The sequence below is a fragment of the Hyperolius riggenbachi genome, chromosome 11 (assembly GCF_040937935.1).
Source record: "Hyperolius riggenbachi isolate aHypRig1 chromosome 11, aHypRig1.pri, whole genome shotgun sequence".
NCBI classification, from domain to species: Eukaryota; Metazoa; Chordata; class Amphibia; order Anura; family Hyperoliidae; genus Hyperolius; species Hyperolius riggenbachi.
The window spans coordinates 134,686,805-134,709,599 of NC_090656.1; the positions used below are offsets into that span (position 1 = coordinate 134,686,805).

The 22,795-nt window shown below is 44.1% G+C and overlaps 1 protein-coding gene across 1 annotated transcript in view; it reads left to right on the plus strand.

The window, feature by feature from the left end:
• Positions 1 to 22,489, plus strand: part of LOC137539190 (pre-mRNA-processing factor 39-like) — a 114,746-nt gene extending 92,257 nt beyond the window's left edge. The window contains exons 12-14 of the mRNA XM_068261707.1: positions 14,521 to 14,574; positions 20,999 to 21,611; positions 21,695 to 22,489. Coding sequence (XP_068117808.1) covers positions 14,521 to 14,574; positions 20,999 to 21,611; positions 21,695 to 21,736 — 709 coding nt within the window. The 3' untranslated portion in view covers positions 21,737 to 22,489. The remainder of the gene's footprint in view (positions 1 to 14,520; positions 14,575 to 20,998; positions 21,612 to 21,694) is intronic.
• Positions 22,490 to 22,795: the final 306 nt, after the last annotated feature.

Below are 22,795 nucleotides of genomic sequence, written 5' to 3' on the forward strand. Positions count from 1 at the left end.
TCACATTTGCACAAAAAACTGCTAGATGATGATTAGCCTTTTCTAATAATGGCATTCTTTGAACAATATGTGCTTTATAACATACAGTGCCAACTGTAAAATGTAATGGTGGCTTTGCTGCTCCGGAAATTGGAAATTTTGGAGAATTGAAAGGAATTCTTCACTATACTGGAAGATTTTCATTAATCATCTGTCTTTGAGTGGAAATATATTAGAGTCCTGTAGTAAGATAATATAGGAAGACGCAAGAGGCTAAAGCTCAGAAAAAAGGCAGAACATAGGTCCGACACATTTATGACTTGTTTTAAGATGTGAATAAAAGCCCCTTCAAATCCAGCATTCCCAAAAGTTTGAAACATGAAGTCCCATGAAATAGCGTCGAAGGCTTTTTCTATATAACAATAACAATAATATTTATATAGCGCTTTTCTCCCTGGGGACTCAAAGCGCTGTGACCCTGCATTATGCAGTCTCAAAGACTAGGGAAAAGAGGTGAGTTTTTAGCCTTTTTTTAAAGCTGTCCAGAGAAGGAGCCTCTCGTACTGATTGTGGAAGTGAGTTCCATAGAGTAGGGGCTGCATAGGAAAAGGCCCGAGCACCAAATGTTAAGTGTATCCTGGGAATAACCAGCTTCATCTTGTTGGCAGAGCGGAGGGTGCGTGGAGGGGCATAAAGTTCCAGTAGATCCGCTATGTATTTGGGTCCCATGTGGTGTAGAGCCTTGAATGTCAGCAGGCAGATCTTAAAATTGATTCTCCATTTTACTGGCAACCAGTGAAGAGTTTGCAGTACTGGGGTGATGTGTGAGCTGCGGGGGGCATTGGCTAGGAGTCTGGCTGCAGCATTCTGTACTAGCTGTAAGGGGCGCAGAACCTTATCTGTAGATCCGATTAACAGGGCGTTGCAGTAGTCTAGGCGGGAGGATACAAATGCGTGAACCAGGGCAGGTAGGTCTTCAGCTGGGATTAGGTGTTTTATTTTCGCTATATTTCTTAGATGGAAGAAGGAAGACTTGACGACAGCTGATACCTGCTGTCTGAGTTTTAGATTTCCATCCAGGATCACCCCAAGGTTTCGCACAGAGTCCTTATACTGTACAGTATCTCCCCCAATTGCTAGTTTGAGGTGGTGAGCGTTTTGAACTTTATCCATCATGTGTGGACCACCTACCACCAACACCTCTGTTTTGTCAGAGTTCAGCCCCAGCCAGCTGGTGTTCATCCAATTTTGTAAATCCACTAGACACGCATTTATGGATGCTGATGGGTCTTGGGTGCCAGGCTTGAAGGACAGATACAGTTGTGTGTCATCTGCATAACAATGGTATCCTAAACCATAGTTCTGGATTATTTTGCCCAGTGGGAGCATGTAGACTGCAAAGAGTAATGGTGATAGTACAGAACCCTGTGGAACTCCATAGGCAAGTGGCACTGGATTAGAGTAGTGTGTGCCCAGACATACTTGCTGTGTCCTGCCAGATAGGAAGGTCTGAAACCAGCTAAGAACAGTACCCCTTAGGCCACAGTAATTCTTCAGTCGCTGGATTAGTATTTCATGGTCCACAGTATCAAATGCTGCTGACAAGTCAAGAAGAATCAGAATTGAGCAATCACCCTTGTCCCTTGCAGTAAGTAGATCATTCATTACTCGGACTAATGCTGTTTCAGTGCTGTGCCTTTTCCTGAATCCTGACTGAAAAGTATCAAAGATGTTGTTATCTGTAAGCCTGGCTTCTAGCTGGTTGGCGACTGCTTTCTCGATAACTTTTGATAGGAATGGTAAGTTCGCCACAGGTCTGTAGTTGGTTACAGAATCAGGATCTAGTGATGGTTTCTTCAGGAGGGGTTTTATGATTGCTTTCTTTAGTTCTTCTGGGAAAAGTCCACTTTGCAAGGAGCACTGAGTGATTTTGTAAAGTGCTGGCCTGAACAGCGCTGGGCACTGCATTAAGGATCCAGTTGGGCCAGGATCCACGTCGCAGGTAGTGGGGCGGAGACTTTGAATGAGAATTCCAAAATCTTCTACACTCAGAGTGTCAAAGACTTGCCATGGTGGTACGGTAGTAGGCATATGCAACGTCCAGTGGTCAATTGATGTTGTTGGTGTAATGCTGGCACGGATGGTAGACACCTTGTTTGTGAAGAAGGCAGAGAATTCTTCACACCTTTCCCTGGAGTATGTGGTTGGGGCTTTTAGGCAGGAAGGATTGCAGAGTGATTCCACTGTGTGGAAGAGTTGAGCAGCTCTGTTGTTGGCTGTAGATATTTTGTGCGAGATAAAGTCTGATTTTTTTCTTGGTTATTGCTTGTTGGTATTGTCTGAGGTGTTGAACTAGGCTAGATTTGTGCTCCCCAGTCCCTGATTTACGCCACTGTCTTTCTAGTCTGCGCCCTTTCTTTTTTAGATCCATGATGGTTTTGTCAAACCAATTAGCTTTCTGCTTTTTGGTTGCTGATTTGGTGCGCCATGGGGCAATACTGTCAAGTGTTTCATATATCGTGTTGTTGTACTGGGTTACTAGAGAGTTTGGGTCCATTTGACTGTGGAGCAGATTTGTAAAATCCAGGTTGGCAGTTATCCTCTCCGGTGTTAATTTACTCAGGGGACGGGTTTTGATTGTTTCTTTAGGGAGCTGCTTGATAGGGTGATGTTCAATAGTAAACTGTATTATGTGATGGTCTGACCATACCACTGGGGTTACTGTTATGTTACTAATGTCCATTCCAAGGTGGAACAGTAAGTCTAGCGTATGCCCTCCTCTGTGGGTAGCTGATTTTACAACTTGTGTGAAGCCTAGTCCACCCATGAGATTTATTAGTTCATTTGCATCTTGTGATTGAGTGTTATCAGCCCGGATGTTGAAGTCACCAAGGATGATCCATCTCGGATAAGACAGAGCCAGCATGGCCAGAAGTTCTGGGAATTCCTGTAGGAAAGGGTCAGCATCTCCGGGGGGACGATAAACCACTAAAATTTTGAAGCCTTTACCAGCTGAGATCTGGGCACCTATACATTCAAAGGACTTTGTTGAGCCAACATTCAGGGCCCTGAGCTGCAGAGTTGTTTTGCCACAAATTGCTACACCCCCTCCTCTGCGGTCTCGTCTTCCCTCACTTAGGACTGAGTAATTGTATGGGATGGTTGCTTCCAATGTGGGGCCCGCATTGGCATCAATCCAGGTTTCAGTGATGCATGAAAAATCGCATGTCTGAATAAGGTCCGCAATAATGGCTGTCTTATTGTTTATAGAGCGGGCATTGCAGAGCAATGCAGTGACTGCATGGGGCTTAGCAATGGCGACTGGGTTCACTGCCGGGGTGTTACTGCATCTCTGACTAGGGACATGGTAACTTCTGCTACTTTCAGCCTCTGATTTCCAGTACACATCACTAGAGATCGCTGGAAAGTTCTTTTCTTTGAATGGACCTGGGTCCCTGAAGTTGGACTGAGACTGAGTGTGGCACTTTTTATGGGCCTGGCCGCCTTTTTTACCTCTGTGCGTTTTATTTAAAATCCCTAGAGATTCCAGCAAATTAGCTTGTTTTTTTCCAATGTGAGATGCAGCTCTCAATGGCCTGAGAGATAGTAAGAAGCTGGCTGTATAGATTAACATTGCTCTTCTAACGCTAATGACATCACTGGGGTCCCTAAGTTTTTTCAGATATTGTCCTGTGCCTGTCTATGGGGTATGAAACCCACCTGGTCTCTCTCTCTTGATTAGGCCAGGGAGGACCGCAGTCAGACGTCCAGGGAGTATCCCAGTCAGTAGCTTATAGTCTTAGTTAACGCGAGCTATCGGCCTATAGTTTTGAGTGTTTAAAAGATCCCTGTCTGGTTTTTGGCATATTGTAACGTGCACTGCTAAGAATTCAGGGTGCTTTAGAGGGTATTTTCAAATGTGATTGAAACATTTTGTGATGTGTCAGAATATATATAAATTTCTTATAGTAAATAAAATTGAAGCCATCTGGCTCTCAGGACCTCCATATCATGGAATTCTTCATTGATTTGTTTAACACCTTTAGGTGTTCGATAAGGAAGCTTCAAGGACTTCAAAAACTGAGTGGGGTCTACTTGAGGTGTCAGGGTAGGCTGGCTTTATAGCTTAGTATAGTAGTCGTGGAAGGTCTGTGCGATTTTGTCAGGATTGCTTGTGATCTGCCCATTAGGGGTACGAACCTTGTAAATAGTTAATTTTACGTTGGTTGCAGAGCTTGACTGCTAGCCAGGAGTCAGGTTTATTAGCATATCTGTAGTATTGGGCTTTGGTCATTCTAAGGACTTTTTCAGTGGATTTAGCTAAAAGAATGTCTAATTGTTTTTTTAGTGTCATTGATCTGCTTCAGAAGGTACAGAGATGGATCTGAAGATTGTAGATTGCGTAGGCGAGTTAGTTTAAATTGTAAATTCTGGTACTTTTCAGAGTCCAGTTTTAGCTTTTGAGCCTTCCTGATTAAGGTAACCTCATAGGACAGCCTTATGTGCCAGCCAAACAGTCACCGGTGAAGTATTCTCATTAATCTTATCCCTAAAGTAATCTGTGAATTTCTCAGTTTGTTTTTCTAATAGTATGATTCATTATTAAAGCGGACCCAAACCAAACATTTTTTAAATTCAAAATATTTAGTTGCACCACGCTGACTAATACAAAGATAAATAAACACTCCTTCAAGCCTATGAGCATTTCAGTGCATGCTTTTCACCCTTCTCTTTTCATAACTTGGGTTATACAGGTGGCAGCCATTACTTCTGAGCTTAGTAGGAGGTTTTAGATCATGGGTGTGTTTGTCCCTCCCTCAAACAGGGGCGTCGTCTATGTGAAATCTCACACAAGCTGAGATCACCTCCCCTGTGACATCATCAGTAGCAGCCTGTGTTTTGTTTTTGTTTTAGATCTCCATCAGTCTGCCGGATTCTGTCCTGCCAATATGAAAGGAAGGGAGGGGTTCCTCCAATAAATGTAAAATATTTTATATTTGTCATCATGCAGCTGAAAAAAGGCTGCTATTTATTATAAGTTAGAAAATAGATTTTATTTCTGAAATCCTGTGTTTTTTAATTTGGGTCCACTTTAAGGACTCATTTCATCTCCACCATGGCCTCTCAGTAGTTTTCATCTGCTGATCAATATTAAACAAAGTGTAAAAGTGAAATAGAATTTGCTATCTGACCAAGGTATTGTAACAAAGGTACTACTGATGTAGTGACCAGAAAATGATCTATATTGGTGTAGGATCTATGGGGGCTGGAGTAGTGAGTGTAACCTCACTTGTCACCATATAATTCACACCAAGCATCAGTAAGAAAATTGTCTTCAAGCAAGTTTTGCAGATTTTGGTGTTGGGATTTGGTCAGTCTATCAGGGGTAGGCCAGGACTTATCAAGGGAATCGTTGAGTGTTACATTAAAATCGCCACACCGGACAAATAATAAAATACGCTCTCCACCTATATCAAATATAAGTTTTGTATGCACACTCAGGGAGAACGTAACAATTAACGAAGTATATACAGTATTATGTTCATAGAGGGATCCTTTAAAGCAGTAGGATTAGCCATACTATGCCATGGAAAAATGTAAGTAGATCAAGTATTTATCTACTTATATAACACGTATTGTACTGTCCACGGTTTGATTTCAGTAAATTGTATATAGTAAATAAAGAGAATTCTGTTCCTGGTGGGAACCATGTCTTTTGCCCACAGTTTAGGCTAAATCTTGATTTAATTTCTGCCCTTTACTTTTTTTATTTTCTCCTCCAATCGCTGAGTCACCTCAGCCTTGCTTGTAAACACAAGTGAGCAGGGGATCGTATTTCAGATAAGCAGCTAGGCAGGGAAATAAAGGGAAGAGGAGGAATATATTATAGATAAAAAGAACCCCCAGCATGCAACTGTTTGGCACTGACTACCAAATGGCCAGTACTCTTTAAAGAGAATCTGTATTGTTAAAATCGCACAAAAGTAAACATACCAGTGCGTTAGGGGACATCTCCTATTACCCTCTGTCACAATTTTGCCGCTCCCCGCCGCATTAAAAGTGGTTAAAAACAGTTTTTAAAAGTTTGTTTATAAACAAACAAAATGGCCACCAAAACAGGAAGTAGGTTGATTTACAGTATGTCCACACATAGAAAATACATCCATACACAAGCAGGCTGTATACAGCCTTCCTTTTGAATCTCAGGAGATCATTTGTGTGTTTCTTTCCCCCTGCAGTTCTCATGCACTGAAGTTTCAGGCTGCTCGTTTCTTCCTGCAAACAGCTTTGCCTTTGTCTGTAATTCCTCAGTATGTGAAAGCCCAGCCAGCTCAGAGGACCATTTATCCAGCTTGTAAAAGATAAGAGAGAAGAGAGAAGCTGCCCTAATCTAAACAATACACAGGCAGTGTGCATAGAGGGGCCTGGAAGGGGGAGTTCATAGCAGAACCACAACACTGAAGAACTTGGCAGCCTTCCAGACACAGGCCGACAAGTCTGACAAGGGAAAGATACATTGATTTATTACAGAGACTGTTATAGTAGAAAGTACTGCAGTAAGCCAGAACACATTAGAATAGCTTTTGAAACTTGTAGGATGATAAAAAACAGGATGCAATTTTTGTTACGGAGTCTCTTTAAGTATGTGATATCTCCAAATCATAACAGCAGAAAAAGTTTTGAAATTTTTGAATGCAGGATTAGCATCTTTATCACTTAATGTACTCAGACCAGTTGCTGTTGACATTTGGTTTTTATGGTGACACTCCCACTTTAAATATTAAGTATCGGCCTTCAATATCCTGTTGTAATGATTTAACTTGCAGTGGGAGGTTTGTTACTGATTAATATAGCCACACTTCTATGTTTGCGTGTAGCGCTGGCCAAATGAAAGTTGAAGAACTGTTTGTGAAAAAAAATTTAGGCTGGAGTCATTTGAAAAATGGGTATCCTGTAGGCAGATGATATTGGGTCGATGGCAGATGAGGGCAATTAATACGTTTCTACGTTTGATGGAGGAGTTTAATCCTCGGGCATTGAGAAATTATTTTAACTGACGCCATAACAGCCTATGGGATATGATAATGTTATTTGGCTATACTGTCTTTCCCCTAAAGTAAAACATCCTCTCATTATAAGACCTAGCTGGCCTTTCACTCATTCTCTAAATATAAGGCATTCTCCGAAAATAAGACCTAGCCCCAGCCTACATTACATGCCCAGCCGCAGCCCACATGACATGTTATTAGATGTATTTTAACTTGCTGTCCTGCTTGCTATCCTGTTGTCTCTGCGAGGTCTCTGGGACACTCACTATTCAATGCAGGCTGATTAACTCTCCTTCAGTATGCTCTGTGCCATTATTCATTCAAGCTCCGATATTAAAGCCTTGTAATTGGATGAAGCAGTCTGGGAAGCGGGATCATGCCCCGTTTTTGGGCCAATCACTGATGATTGGCCCAATAACGGAGCCATGATCCTGCCTCCCAGGCTGCTTCATCCAATTACAAGGCTTTAATACCGGAGCTTGAACTGTTCTGCGGCGTGCTTACACAGCTTCTTACACAGGCAGCCAGCCAGCATGGGGACACGTCATGTAGTGCCGATCAGGCACCTGACATGTCATCCTTGCACACAGCAGATTTCTCAACTGTGTGCAGGGATGACATGACAGGTGCCTGATAGACACTGTAACTGCACAATGAGCAGAAATAAAGGGGGGCCAGCATGGGGACACTTCCTGCAGTGCCGATCAGGCACTTGTCATGTCATCCCTGCACACAGTTGATAAACATGCGGTGTGCAAGGATGATATGACAAGTGCCTGATCGGCACTGTAACAGTACAATAGGCAACAATAAGAGGCGGATAGCATGGGGACACATCATGTAGTGCTGATCAGGCACCTGACATGTCATCTTTGCACACAGCAGGTTTATAAACTGTGTGCAGGGATAACATGACAGGTGCCTGATCAGCACTGCATCAGTACAGTGAGCAGCAATAAGAGGTGGCCAGCAGTGGACACATCTGCAGTGCCAATATAAGACATCCCCTGAAAATAAGCCCTAGCACACTTTCTGGAGCAAATATTAATATAAGACACTGTCTTATTTTCGGGGAAACACGGTAGTACAGTAGTTCGGGATAAAACCAGTATAGCATAGAACATAAATAATTAACCTTAACCCTATAGAGTTTATAACATTTTATATGCAATAGTATAATCAGAACAGGTGGAAAGGTGAGAAATGACACACCATCACCTGCATCAAGGGAGGCAACAAGGTGAACCCAACCCAAGCTAGGCGTCATTTGCTCAATAGAATATTGATAGAGAAGAGAGAACCATATAATGTTTTCCACGGATTTGAGACAATTAGTAGAGGTAGTATAAGAGGACTAGGGGCAATTGGGGAAAATATCAGGCTATAAGTGAGGAGGAGGAGACGGGGACGAACCACAGCAGAACCACTAGATTTTACTGTAGATCATCCTCGCAGTCCACCAGCGCAGCTCCCCGCCTCCTCCCAACTTGAATTAAAAGAAATTAAAGGGATCCACCAATCAGACTAGTACCCCTGTAAGAGGGAATCATAAACAGTTTTGCATGAGAACTAAGGACCCATGAGTATTAAATCTGCATTATCATTGACCTATATGACTATCTTGTTAGACAATGTCATCCACGCCAACAGCTCAGATGAATGAGCTGTGGTGAAAAAAAATAGTTGTAGTCATGAGCTAGTGGAGTAGCCGAGAGACATCTCACAGAGGTCAGTAGCAGTAGGGGGGCCCTATAAAACTAGAGTATAAGTCAGCAAACATCCAATATGAACCAGATATAACATGAACACTAACCGTAGTCCTAAACATTATGAAAAATAAAAATGAAATCTATTGCATTAGAATCACAAGAAGTACAAGTTTTTAAGAGGACTTGGTTGGTGGCCCAGAAATATTCGTTCTCGAGTATGATGAATGCACATATTGTCCTGTGTAATGGTGCAAGTACAGATGGAAAGATTAGGGACGAAGAAATAAACTGTATTGCGGAGTAGTCCAGCTGCTACACAGTTGTGAATCATCCCTCCAAGGAGTAAATAATGTTCAATTTCCATAACAAGATATCAATACAGCAAAATATGGGTACAGGGCAGTGACGATAAACTGGCCAGTAATATGGGAAAGGAGACTATACGAGCTCGCCAGACTGAGGAATAATAGACTTTTGCCAAACATAGTATCTTCGCGTGTACAGACCGGGAAGAAATCCCAAGGAATCAGTCACCTGGGCGATGATGAGGCCTCAGAGGAGCGGGCGGACCTTCTGGTAGCCTTCTCCAGACTCGTTCTGGACGTTGTGGCCTAGGGGTAGTGTCTGTCTGTGGGAGCTCAACTTGGATTCCCGCCGCCTCCAACACCTGCTTACCTTCATCTACAGTAGATATCTGATGGTTAGATCCACGAATGGCAAAGATCAGAGAGCATGGAAAGCCCCATCGGTAGCGGATGGACTCCCCTATCAGATCCTGAATGATAGGCCGGAGGGCTCTGCGTTTCTGAAGTGTCATGGGTGCCAGGTCTGCAAAGAGTTGTACCGACTGTGGAACACCTGGGAGTGGAGTGAGGTTCTTGGTGGTTGCGAGCACCTGTTCCTTCACCTCATAGTAGCGGTACTTCAGAATGACATCGCGGGAGAGATCGGGATTCCTCAGGCGTCCCAGTGCCCTATAGATACGATCAAGTCGTAGGAAAGAGTGATCAACTTGCGAGAGAAAGGCAGCAAACAGATTTGTCGCAGCAGCTTGCAGGTCAGTAACAGAGTCTGGTAGGTCTCAGAACCGTAAGTTTGACCTTGCCTGGTTTTCATAATCCTCCAAACGAGATTCTAGGACTTTAAGAATGCGGTCATGTGCATCAAGGCGACTTTTGTCGTCCTCTAGAGCAGTGTTTCTCAACATTTTATTGGTATGTACCCCTTTTAAAACCCTGTACTTACAAAGTAGCATAGTAAACATTATCACAAGTACCCCTTGACAAATTTATATTTTATCGTAGTACATGATAATTGTTTCTAAACATTTTCCAGCTTTTACTATTACTTTTAAATAGCTGATAGGTCACCATTATCCTGCTTGTTTTTAGTGCCGCATCTTCCTGTCATGTCCCACAAGTGGAAGCATGTAAGTGGGGACAACAGAGGCTGTGGAAACGCCGTTTTAGCTCATCTACAGAGCTCAACAGGGTTAGGGAAATAATTTCCAGCTTCTGTTCAGCCACTTCCCCTCCCCTGGGATGAGTAACTACGTCCCTGCAAAATCCCATGCAGGGACGTAGCTACTATGTCCCTTCCCGCCGTGCGCTCCTGCTCGACCCCCTGCATGCGCTCGTTAGCGCCGCCGATCATTAGATGGGAGATCAATGAATGGGAACCCAGTTCCCATTCATTGAGCTAAGTCCCCATGTGAATGACCACCGCCATCAATGAGATGGTGCCGTCATTCACAAGAACCGATACTTACACGTCCACGTATTACTTCCTGTTTGCGCAGTAATACTACACACAGGAAAGTTATATGCGAGGTCATCTTGTGGACAAATAGTAAAATTACATCTTCAAACTTTTTTTTTTTTTCATTACCAGACTTTTTTTACATATAAAATGAACCCCTTAAATTTTAAACATTGCCATAACTGAGACAAATGGGCAAATAAAATGTGTGGGTTTTAATTATGGTTGCATGTATTAGTTTAAAACTATAATGACCCAAAATTGAGAAATGAATTTTTTTCCATTTTTTTCTTTTTACCATTAAAGAGATTCTGAAGCGAGAATAATTCTCGCTTCAGGGCTCATAGTTAGCAGGGGTACGTGTGCCCCTGCTAAACCGCCGCTATCGCGCCGCTAAACGGGGGTCCCGTCACCCCCAAACCCACCCCCGCAAGACTTGGTCGTGAAATGAGGCAGGGCTAACGGCTGCAGCCCTGCCTCCAGTCGCGTCTATCAGACGCGCATCGCCGCCTCTCCCCCACCCCTCTCAGTGAAGGAAGACTGAGAGGGGCGGGGGAGAGGCGGAGGTAAGCGTCTGAAAGACGCGCGGGAGGCAGGGCTGCGGCGGTTAGCCCTGCCTCAATGCGGAAGAGATTCCGCTCTGTACGGGGGTGGGTTTGGGGGTGAAGGGACCCCCAATAAGCCGCGGGATAGCTGCGGTTTAGCAGGGGCACACATGCCCCTGCTATCTATGAGGTCTGAAGCGAGATTTATTCTCGCTTCAGACTCTCTTTAAAACGCATTTAGAATAAAATAATTGTTAGCAAAAAAAAGTACCACCCAAAGAAAGCATAATTGGTGGCAAGAAAACAATGTATAGATCATTTGAGTTTGGTAAGTACTGATAAAATTATTGGCAGATGAATGGACGCAGCGCTGAAAGGTGAAAATTACTGTTTTTTAAGGGGTAAAACCCTTGGAGATGAAGTGGTTAAAATAACTTTTTAGCACTTTGCAACTGAAAACGTACTAAAAGTAGATTAAGAAGTACAGTCATAATTTTGATTCTGGTTGAACTCGATGGACTTATGTCTTTTTGCAACCTAAATTACTATGTGTTGTTTAAAGAAGCTGAAGAGAAAATCGGCACTAGATGTGGACCTGGCAGGTCAGGAGATGTAGGTACAGTATGGCAATCGTGCCTCCAGTGGATAGTGACATCAACAGAGGAAAAGAAGAAAAAAGATTTCTCCGGGCACCAATTGCGAAAAAAGTCACCTTTAATTGATGCTCCCGACACCTTCTAACAAATATGCACAAAATCTAGCCTTACAGCTGTTTCACGGGAAAACCCGCTTCTTCAGAGGCAGCAGATACAAGTTATAAAGTACAGAACACGATATATATATACATAAACAGGAAACAGGTCTTACCCCACGCTGCCAGTCGTCCATCACTGCCGAGCGTGCGCCAGAGTGTAGCACCGCCCCGAGCCAGCCAGTCCGCCCGCTGGAGGAGGCACGCCCCCTTGTCTGGGGGCCATATGCAATGGGATTTCCCCAAGCGTCACGTGATACGCGTCACGTGAACGCAAACATCACTTCTGCTGTTGTATAGGCTGCCGGTATCAGTGAGGAGAGCAGCGTAACGCAGCGTTGCCTAGCGACAAGGCACGCTAAGGGTGGACCTAGAATACAAACAAATAAGGTTAAAAACATAAGTAGAGACGCAAATAACAGTGATAGTTTAATGGGATTAAGATTAACAATTACAACTATGAGACTATGCAGTTTAAAAATACGAAGCATCCAGGGAGGTAAACTGAACAGGATTATGCGATCGTATAGAAGCAAACAATCAGACCCCTAAGAGTTACGCCAGTATGCTAGAAAGAAGAGCACAAGGAAGGGGTACAGCCATGACCTGGGCAGTAAATGACATAATATACAAGGTAAACCAGAGATACATCCTCTCTTAAAGCTGGTTTGTATAAAAGAGGGGCAGCAGTGCTACACACCACAGCCACTAGTGTTCGTCGAGAAAACACCACAATTCGTTCCTTTCGTTGAGGCCCATCCTTCCACATGCACCTGTAAGGGAAATAAACTTAGCCTCCTCTCTCCTCAGTAACTGATCTCTAGATCCCCCTCTACGTGGGCATTGGACCACCCTAAGCCCGCAAAATCTCAGGCACTCAGCATCACCTGCATGAGTGTCCCTGATATGAGCAATTAATCTACCAGCTCCTTTCCCAGTCTCAATAGATTTGTAGTGTTCCTGGAATCGAGTTTTAATAGGACGTGTTGTTTTGCCGATATAGAACCTCATACATGGGCAAAATACAACATACACACCAAATTCAGTACCACAATGTATAGAATCTTTGATTTGGATGGTATACCCACCTAACTGTATACTCTTGCAGGGCCAGAATTGATGGCAATGACAGCAATTATGGCAACGAAAATTGCCTTCAGGTTTTGCCCTAGTTAACCAGTCAGGTTCAACAGGGTCCCTGAACTCGCTCCTCACCAATCTATCACCGATAGTTGGTGCCCGACGGAAAGTCACCATCGCTTTTTCTGCTAGACGTTTTTCCCAATTGGGGCGAATACGCAGTTCAACCCAATTCCTGGAAATAACACTACGAATTTTCTCTGCCATGGGTGAAAAATCAAAGACAAAAGGAGTATTGGCCTTTTTTGATGAGGGATCTGGACAGCTAAATGAGTTGTCCCTACTTTTTTTTTGCCTATGCCTCTCGTCAGGATATCCTCTCGTCTGTGACTGTCGGTCTTGTTAAAGACCTCGATAAGCAGAGAGAGAGGGTACCCCCGATTCAAAAGTCTGTACCCCAATTCCCTACTTTGGGAAACAAAGTCTTCATGTTTACTGTTGTTTCTTTTTAATCGAAGGAACTGACTGTATGGGATACTGTTAACCACGTGGCGGGGGTGATAACTGTTGTAGGCCAGGATGGAGTTGGTGGAAGTGGCCTTCCTAAAACCCTTAGATAAGAGACACCCCTCATCCACGTAAATGACCAAATCCAGAAACTCCATCCTTGACCCACCCCAAACTACTGTGAACCGCATGTTGAGGCCATTCAACCCCAACCAATCAACGAACTCACTAAAAAGGGACTCACTGCCATCCCACACAAGGAGCACATCGTCCACGTAGCGATGCCAGGACACAATGGCGTGGCGATAAGGATTTGTTCTTGGCGTATTGGGAGGATCATTACATCTATCCACCCTCGAATCCTTCTTTTATACAAACCCCTCTTTTATACAAACCAGCTTTAAGAGAGGATGCATCTCTGGTTTATCTTGTATATTATGTCATTTACTGCCCAGGTCATGGCTGTACCCCTTCCTTGTGCTCTTCTTTCTAGCATACTGGCGTAACTCTTAGGGGTCTGATTGTTTGCTTCTATACGATCGCATAATCCTGTTCAGTTTACCTCCCTGGATGCTTCGTATTTTTAAACTGCATAGTCTCATAGTTGCAATTGTTAATCTTAATCCCATTAAACTATCACTGTTATTTGCGTCTCTTCTTATGTTTTTAACCTTATTTGTTTGTATTCAAGGTCCACCCTTAGCGTGCCTTGTCGCTAGGCAACGCTGCGTTACGCTGCTCTCCTCACTGATACCGGAGAAATCTTTTTTCCTTCTTTTCCTAAATTACTATGTAACTATTAGAATTTTCTTGCTTGTTGGTGGCTTAAAAGACATTTTATTGATAAGGTGTGAAAATATCACCTAGGGGAAAACTTAGGAGAAAAAGTGAACTGCATATGGCCCCTATGTACCTTGTGAAATACTCGCATTTTACGGCATAACAAATAACAATATGAATATACAATACATACATTTGTATGGGCAGTGGGTTCACATTCCGATTACACAGGTTGACATTGTGTGAACTAACCCTTTATTAGAGACCACCACTGAGTGTTTCATACTACACCTACCTCTGAACTTTCTGCTGCCCTTTTTTCTGATAAACTAAACTCCTGTTATTTTCTTTTAATACTGTAGTTGGAAGCATGCATATGCTGAACATGATGCCCTATTGAAGAGAGAGGCTGAAGGGTAAGTTGTTGTTGTTTTTTTTGTCTTTGTTTTTTATTCTCCCAAAAATAGATGACTATAATTTAGCATTCAGCTCGGAGTTGCTAAGTCTTTGTAAAGTTACAGTGCAGAGCTTAAGGCAAAAAATACTTGCAAGATAATTCACTGTATATGTTTTGCTAAAGTTAAATTGCACATAAAATGGAGTCTCATATTTTTATTTTCAGTTTAAAGAGAACCTGAGGCGGGTATTTTGAATCTTAAGAGAACACAGAGGCATGTCCTGTGCATAATCACATGCCTCTGTGTCTCACTATTGCCGCCTCTAGTCCCCGCCACTGCCCGTCTCTGTGAGCTTCCTCCAATCGGAAGCTAAGCCGCGATACCCAGGAAGTACCTCCGAGGTCACGGCTTAGCTTCCAATTAAAGGGAAGGTTCAGGGAAACGTTTAAAAAAATAAAAATCCATATCCACTTACCTGGGGCTTCCTCCAGCCCGTGGCAGGCAGGAGGTGCCCTCGCCGCCGCTCCAGAGGCTTCCGGTCGTCTTCGGTGGCCGACCCGACCTGGCCAGGCCGGCTGCCAGGTCGGGCTCTTCTGCGCTCCAAGGACGGGCTCTTCTGCGGCCCACGCGGGCGCGCTGATGTCATCGGACGTCCTCCGGGCTTTACTGCGCAGGCGCAGAACTACTGCGCCTGCGCAGTACAGCCCGGAGGACGTCTGATGACGTCAGCGCGCCCGCGTGGGACGCAGAAGAGCCCGTCCTTGGAGCGCAGAAGAGCCCGACCTGGCAGCCGGCCTGGCCAGGTCGGGTCGGCCACTGAAGATGACCGGAAGCCTCTGGAGCGGCGGCGAGGGCACCTCCTGCCTGCCACGGGCTGGAGGAAGCCCCAGGTAAGTGTATATGGATTTTTATTTTTTTAAAACGTTTCCCTGAACCTTCCCTTTAAAGGAAGCTCATGGAGGCGGGCAGCGGTGGGGACAGAGGCGGGGGAGCGCTGACTAATTGACAGGCTGCAGATAAATACAAGGCTAGCGACGAGGAGATTGTTGCTAGCCTGGTGCTTTTTACAGGAGGGGCACAGCAGACCACGGGGGGACTAGAGGTAGCAATATTGAGACACAGAGGCATGTGATTATGCACCTGACATGCCTCTGTGCTTTCTTAAGATTCAAAATACCCGCCTCGAGTTCTCTTTAAGTTTTGCATTTTAAAGTGAACCTAAAACCAATAAAAAAAAGTGTTTCACTTACCTGGGGCTTTTACCAGTCCCCTGCAGCCATCCCGTGCCCTCGACCTCACTTCCGGTCCTCTGGTCCCCCGCCGCCAACTAGGTTAATTTTTACCAACTCTGAGTCGGTGGGCCACCACGTGTAATATTGCACGCGCTACTGCGGTTACAGGACACTATAGCGGGTGTCAACACGTATCTTTGTACACGTTGGCACCCGTTATAGAATCATGTAACTGCGGTAATGCGTGCAATGATACATGTGGCAGCCCGCCAACTCCATGTCGGCAAAAACGAAACTAGGGAGTGACCTCGAGGGCACAGAATGGCTGCAGGGGGCTGGTAAAAGCCCCAAGTAAGTGAAATTCATTTTTTTTATTGGGTTTAGGTTTACTTTAACCACTTGAGGACCGCAGTGTTAAACCCCCCTAAAGACCAGACCATTTTTCATTAAATTGGCCACTGCAGCTTTAAGGCCAAGCTGCAGGGTCACACGACACAGCACACAAGTGATCCCCCCTTTTCTCCCCACGAACAGAGCTCTCTGTTGGTGGGGTCTGAGTGCCCCCCAGATGTTTGTTTGTTTTTTATCAAAAAAAGTGGTTTTTTTTGTGCTATTGTAAACCCCCCTCCCCCAGCCAGCCAATCCCCGTGATCAGCTGTCAAAGGCTTCAGCCTATGACAGCCGATCACCTCTGTGCCTCAGGAAGGGACAGCCGTGTCACACGGCTGTTCCGGTAATTAGACAGCGGTTTCGCTGTCTAACAGTCCCGCTCGGAGACTGAAGGCTCCGCCTACAAGCAGGGGATGCTGCGCGCGAGATCCTGCAAAACGGATCCCCAGGACTTTACGCTGTTCAGCGTTGGGCGGTCCTGAGGCTGCTGCCGCGGCCACGCCCGTCGGTGTGACGCGGTCAGCTAGTAGTTAAGAATGAATTCTAAAAACCAACCTTGACATGCAATTAGGCGCATATGCTGCGTGGATCGTTTTTCCTTTTCTTTCATTGGGTCAGACATCCCTGGATCTACGTACTTGATTGGATGCGTATATACCTCAGAAAGGAGCCTGGTAGAGCAGCTCTCTTGTGTTATCTGGTGCTGCCGGTGTAGTATCTACCCTAGATGGTCAGTGTGCCCTTAACGTAATGACATAACGATCACAAGTCATCATGTTAGAGTTGCGTTAGTTATGCGCATGCGCAATAGAATGTTGAGTCTCTGAAACAGCTGGCGAACAGCTGGTTTCAGAGACATGCGTAGTTGCCCTATAATATTGCACTGCCCTGGCCAGAAGCTCCAAAAAGGACTGCACCATTCTCTGTACGGAGTACACGCACAGATAACAATATTGGTCACCATGGAAATGGACAGCACCATTACTTTAGTACTGTGGCAAGCAACTGCCAAGTGATGTCCTACCTCCTCCCCCTGTCTCTCGGTAATTGCTTGCTGCAGTACTAAAGTTGTGGTACAGTCCGTTCCCATTGAGACCATTGTTTTTATCTGTGCATGCAGTCTGTTCGGAGAATGGTGCAGTCCTTTTTGGAGCTTCTGGCCAGAACAGTTTAATATTATGGGGCAACTGCGCATTCGGGGACTCAGTGTTCTGTTGCGTTACATTAACTTGATGACGTGTGATGGCTATGCCATTACACTAAGGGCATGCTGACAATCCAGGGTAAAGCAACCCCACACCTGCCTTTGTAATGTCATCTGTGTAAGATTCACAATTTTTTGGTTTCACAGTATAGTTAATGTTCTTGCCACTCCCCTACTGCTTAATTCCTTTAGTAGTCCTCCAGGACTTCCCCACTGCTCCCAGTGCATCCCTGTGTGTATGCGCATGGATCTGGTGACATCACACAGCAGGTAGTCTGTGAATACCTCTGCCCATAGTCTGTGCATGAATGGGAGAAAGAGGAGCAATTTCAGGCGAGTAAAGTGAGGCAGGCAGGTGCACAGTTGTATGGACAAGAGGGTGGGGCCACCACAGAACCTCATCTCATCTGTGTAATGTCACTCACTGCTGCCCATCACATTTTCCTTCCGTGTCATTACATTTTTCAGGTGCACATGCGCAGTTCTGCCTACACTAATTGGAATGCCTACCCCCACCCTTATAGCCTCTATCTCTGCCTTTACTGCTTTTTAATCCGCTGTATTCCAACGGACCATGTAGCCATATTACAACGGACCTGCTAAACATCATTCTGCGCCATTTCTAGTCGTGATTCTGGTAGTTGGACTTATTAAAACACACCAAAAAGGCAGCGCAAAGGAACAAGAAGAAGCCGTGCATACTAATTACGGAGGCCAATTTTACATTGATGCTGCTCTATTAGGTAGGGCAGCAGAGAGTGACATTACATCAGCATTGTGTCTTAGAATGATGATGATACAGGGGGAGGAGTCGAAGAGGAAAATTATTAGGCACGTATAAGAAGTTATTTCCTCTTGGGTCTTGTGCATTTTAACCTCCCTTGCGTTATGATTATTTCCAGATTTAGGGTTTAAAAGCCATGCAATTTTTTTACAAGCTTTTATGCTGGGAATACACGGCTCATTTTTCGCGCTCGATTTCGTGCCCAATCGTTTTTCGCGCTCAATTATGCAGGCGATTTTCTTATCTTCCATTCATTTTTCTTATCTTTTACTATTGTTCCCTATGCAAAATCGAGCGCGGAATCCATCGGGCAAGAGATCGGACATGTCGGAAATTATCAATTGAGCCATCTAAATGGCTTCAAATCGAGCCATCTAAATGGCTTAAAATCGAGCTGTGTATTCCCAGCATTAGACCTTAAAAACAATAGAAAAAAAAACATACCACAGAGAGATCTGCAGCAGCTCCTGCATATAACTCACTCAGGCAAGGGCTTACCGCTCTGAGCTGTGGATTTCCATCCCAAACCTGACTCGGGATTACCACTAAGGAGGTTAACTATAAACTGAACATACAATAGATCTATAGGTTGGAAGCCTGACCATCAGGGAGACGTGGTGACCTAGATTTAACCAGCCTTATAGTATGATGTATCTTGTATTACTAATAAGTCTAATTACAATGGGATTTGTAAAGAGGCACTGTATACACATGACATATAGCAGAATGCAGTCAATTACTCAGGATACCTACTTTTACAGTAACTTTCCTGGCTTCAGAATCAGAAACTCTTTCTTGCCCTCCCAGGGATGTTACAACCTAGGCTGATTAGCTATGTGGAATAGAAGGAAGCATTCAGCTAGGGGAGGCGGGACTGGGTCAGAGGCTCAAATGGCCTTATTTATTATAGCCATGATGGGCAGCTATCCACTGTGCTGGTGAAAAAAATCTGTATGCATAAAAACGTGACCATGAGCATACCTGAGCCATTACATATGTAGTTACTGCTGTGTCTCTGTTAGAGGATGTCTGCATATCAGTGTGGCTTGTGTGCTATGCACACAAGCAGTTGCTGCAGACATTGGAGGGCAGGATCACCTGGCAATGAACATTGAAGGATCACACTTGAAGGAATTTTTTATTTCTAGCGATGTATGGGCAGATTGACCAAGAGACAAATCTCTCTTTGACCACATCTGATCAGAGGGGATCTGTTGGCTGCCCATACTCTGCAGGCTGATTCCCAATGGATTTCAGCATTAAATATTTTAGGAATCGGCCTTGTGATGCCACCCCCAGGCGCTGTCACCCCCAAATGTTATATGTGCCCATGCTCCCCCCCCCCCCCCCCCCCTCCAGTGCATTACAATACTTCACCTGTCCACTGCCGCTGAATGTTTGCTGTACTTCCACGTGGCTGCTGGCGTCACATGGGCACGCGTGTTTGGCGTCACATGCACCCCAAGTGCTATATGCCAGTAGTCATGTGAAACGCGAAGGCAGAAGTACAGGAGACACTCGGCAGCAGCTGACATGCAAAGTATTTTAATGCACGGGGTGGGGCACATATAACATTTAAGGGAACAGCGCCCGGGGGGTTCGTTGTTGGTCTCAATATTGCAAGCCATTGCTGCCGTGCATCAGACTGACCACATTGGCCCAAGATTTCCCATCATGTTTGATCAATAGAATCAACCAATTTCAGCCCAAAATTAGTCAAATTGTCGATCTGGCGTGCTTTGTTACGGATGTGCAAACAAACCGAAAAATGTACAGGTAAAAATATCACACTTTGTCCATTCGGACCTGACCTATAATGTACTATAGTGATCTGGGAAATCATTTACGCCACTCTGATCTGTATGGGTGAATAGGACCAGGGTGGGCATATGGTAAAAATACATCATGCAAGTTTAGTGTGAACCCCACACATCTGAGTCCAATGCTACATTTCACTGGTTCAGATAAATAGTATATACAAATGGGATAAAAAATAAATCTGATAAAATACACCCTAGCGGTCAGAGGTCTTTGCTAATCCTCCCCAAAAGCAAACCACAAAATGCACAGATGTGTGGGGTTCACACTATACTCGCATGATATATTTTTTACCATATACCCACACTGGTCCTATTCACCCATACAGATCAGAGTGGCATAAGTGATTTCACAGATCGCTATAGTACATTATAGGTCAGGTCCGAATGGACAAAGTTCTTTGTTACGGCACCAATTTCATTTGGCAGCAAACTTGTCAGATGTATGGCCACCATAAAGCTATGTACACACCTAGGATGATTGTTACCTAAATGATGGTGATTGGTTGATAGTTTAGGAATAGGGCCAGTTAAATCATTTCTTGCGGAATTGGACTTGCTTGATTCCAAGCTGCATTAAATTTGCATGCAAGACGGAAAACAAATATCACCTCACTGATTGTGGCTATTTAGGTACACTCAATGTACAGATACAGATTTGCTGATCTGCCAAGAAGCCTGCTTTGTTCTATGGTGGGTGGTGGTGATGGACAAGGGGGAGGTGCCCATCTGTATGCACAGGACTAACACTGCAGCCAGTCCCTAAACCTGAGAGTCATTATGTGTTCTGAGGAGTCATTGACAACTGCCATGGACCAGAGGTTTTGGCATTTGCAGGAACAATATTGAAGGCTCCTGAACAAAATAGATGTAATTGGTAAAGTAAGTCTCAAGCGCAACCTGTACCTTACGATGAGGGCTATGCAGTGGGGGTGGGAAGAACAAAATCTGATTTGATGTACACCTAAATCTAAACCATTCTGTAATTAATGGATCTGTCTTGCTTTTGATGCAGAAATAAGAATAAAGGCAACAAAAAGAGATTCAAAATAGAATCTGTCTCTGAAGACTGCCTTCCCCCAGGAGCTTCATCACCACCTCTATGTTTATTCAAAACAACAGTATCACAGTCTTCAAAAAGTGCACCTAAGACAAAGACCTCTGCCGACAGCACGTCGACTGCAAGTGTTTCGGTGCCAACATGCAGCATCTCAACGGCAAATTCTTCTGTAAACTCCAGCGCTACATCTACAACAGTTTCTTACTCATCATCCAGTACACATGCATCACCTGTATCAAAACCAAGCCCAAGTAATACAGGGATAAGACCTTCGCTACGTCTATTTACACCAATACAGCGCACAACAGGCCCTTTATTATCAGCGCAGAGACCCTATCTGCCTCCTCCAAGACCATATGTCCCTCCTCCAAGACCATATGTCCCACCAGCCAATGTACCAATGCCATTTGTCGGTCACTATAATGCACCAAGGCCACCAATGCCCCCACCCATGCCACCACCAATACCCACCATGCACCAAGACTTTCATGCAAATCTTTTTCGAGGGCCTCCTCCCACAATGGATTTCACAATACCCAACCAATTTGGCTATGGAGCGTGGTTTCAGGTAAGATAAGAAACCTTTTACTGCCTTATTTCCATTTACTTTTGTGTTGGCTAAATATGTAAATACTTCTTTCCTTTTTCTAGAACTTTGGTCAGTCGTGGAACAGATTTTTCAATCCAAACTGATTCTGCATCGTACTAAACTCATACCAAATAGGAGCCACCAGCTAATGGTCGGTACAGTGGGGAATATAAACCACTATACTTAAAGGACAACTGAATACGATTTATGGTGTAACTTGCTTTTGTTTTCAGCTATGTTTAAAGGTGAGTACACACGTCCTGATTTGCCACCCAACTTGTCATCCGACTTTGAACGACAAGTTGGATGTGTATACATGCAGCCAAGCGACTGATAACAGCCGGTTTGCCCGATCCGCTTGGCGAATCAGTTGGACCAACTGTTGTTCAAACGACTTTCAGGTCCGTACATGTGTACAAATGACTTCTAGTCGTTTGTCCAACTAATAGACGTTCAAACATACAGTCGTACACTCAGTCATTTAATCTAGTCCATTGTTCTATCCAGTCCATTGTCCATTATCAAGTTGGTTAAATGGCATGTGAATTAGAATGTCAGCTGCTTTGTTGGTCAGTGTACGGGACGTCTGAACGACTTGTTTGCACTTCAAGTCGTTCAAACGACAATCAGGTGTAAAGTTGGACGTGTGTACGCACCTTAAGACTAAAGAAGTGCCCTAGAAGTCAAATTCATGTTTTCATTAACATAAAAAACTTATTCTTGTTTTATTTCCCACCTCTACAAATGTTTTGCAGTTATCTCTTCATATGTTTCTTTTAAACAAAAAAAATATGTTCTGTACAGTGTGAGTTGCCTACTTTTTTTTGTTAATAAAAAAAAAGATAGTTAAAGCTTGATTCATTTTTTTGGGTCATTGGCTTAATCTAGGGTTATGTGTTCTATTTTTTTAATTTTAGAGATTGAATAAATTGTGACAGTTACCACTGGACTATGGCATAAGATTGTTAATTGTTGAGAGAGAAAGCTGTGCTGTGATCATCTCCCTGGTCCAAAATCCAAACTTTTTCTGCCACATTCCACATGCCTAAATGATATTGCCTCAACTTATTGGACAGAGCTGCAAAATGCTCTGCTGCCATTTTAATAGTCTCTTGCTTTTAGACCCTAAAAGCAGGAAAAAAATCATACCACCGTGAGATCTG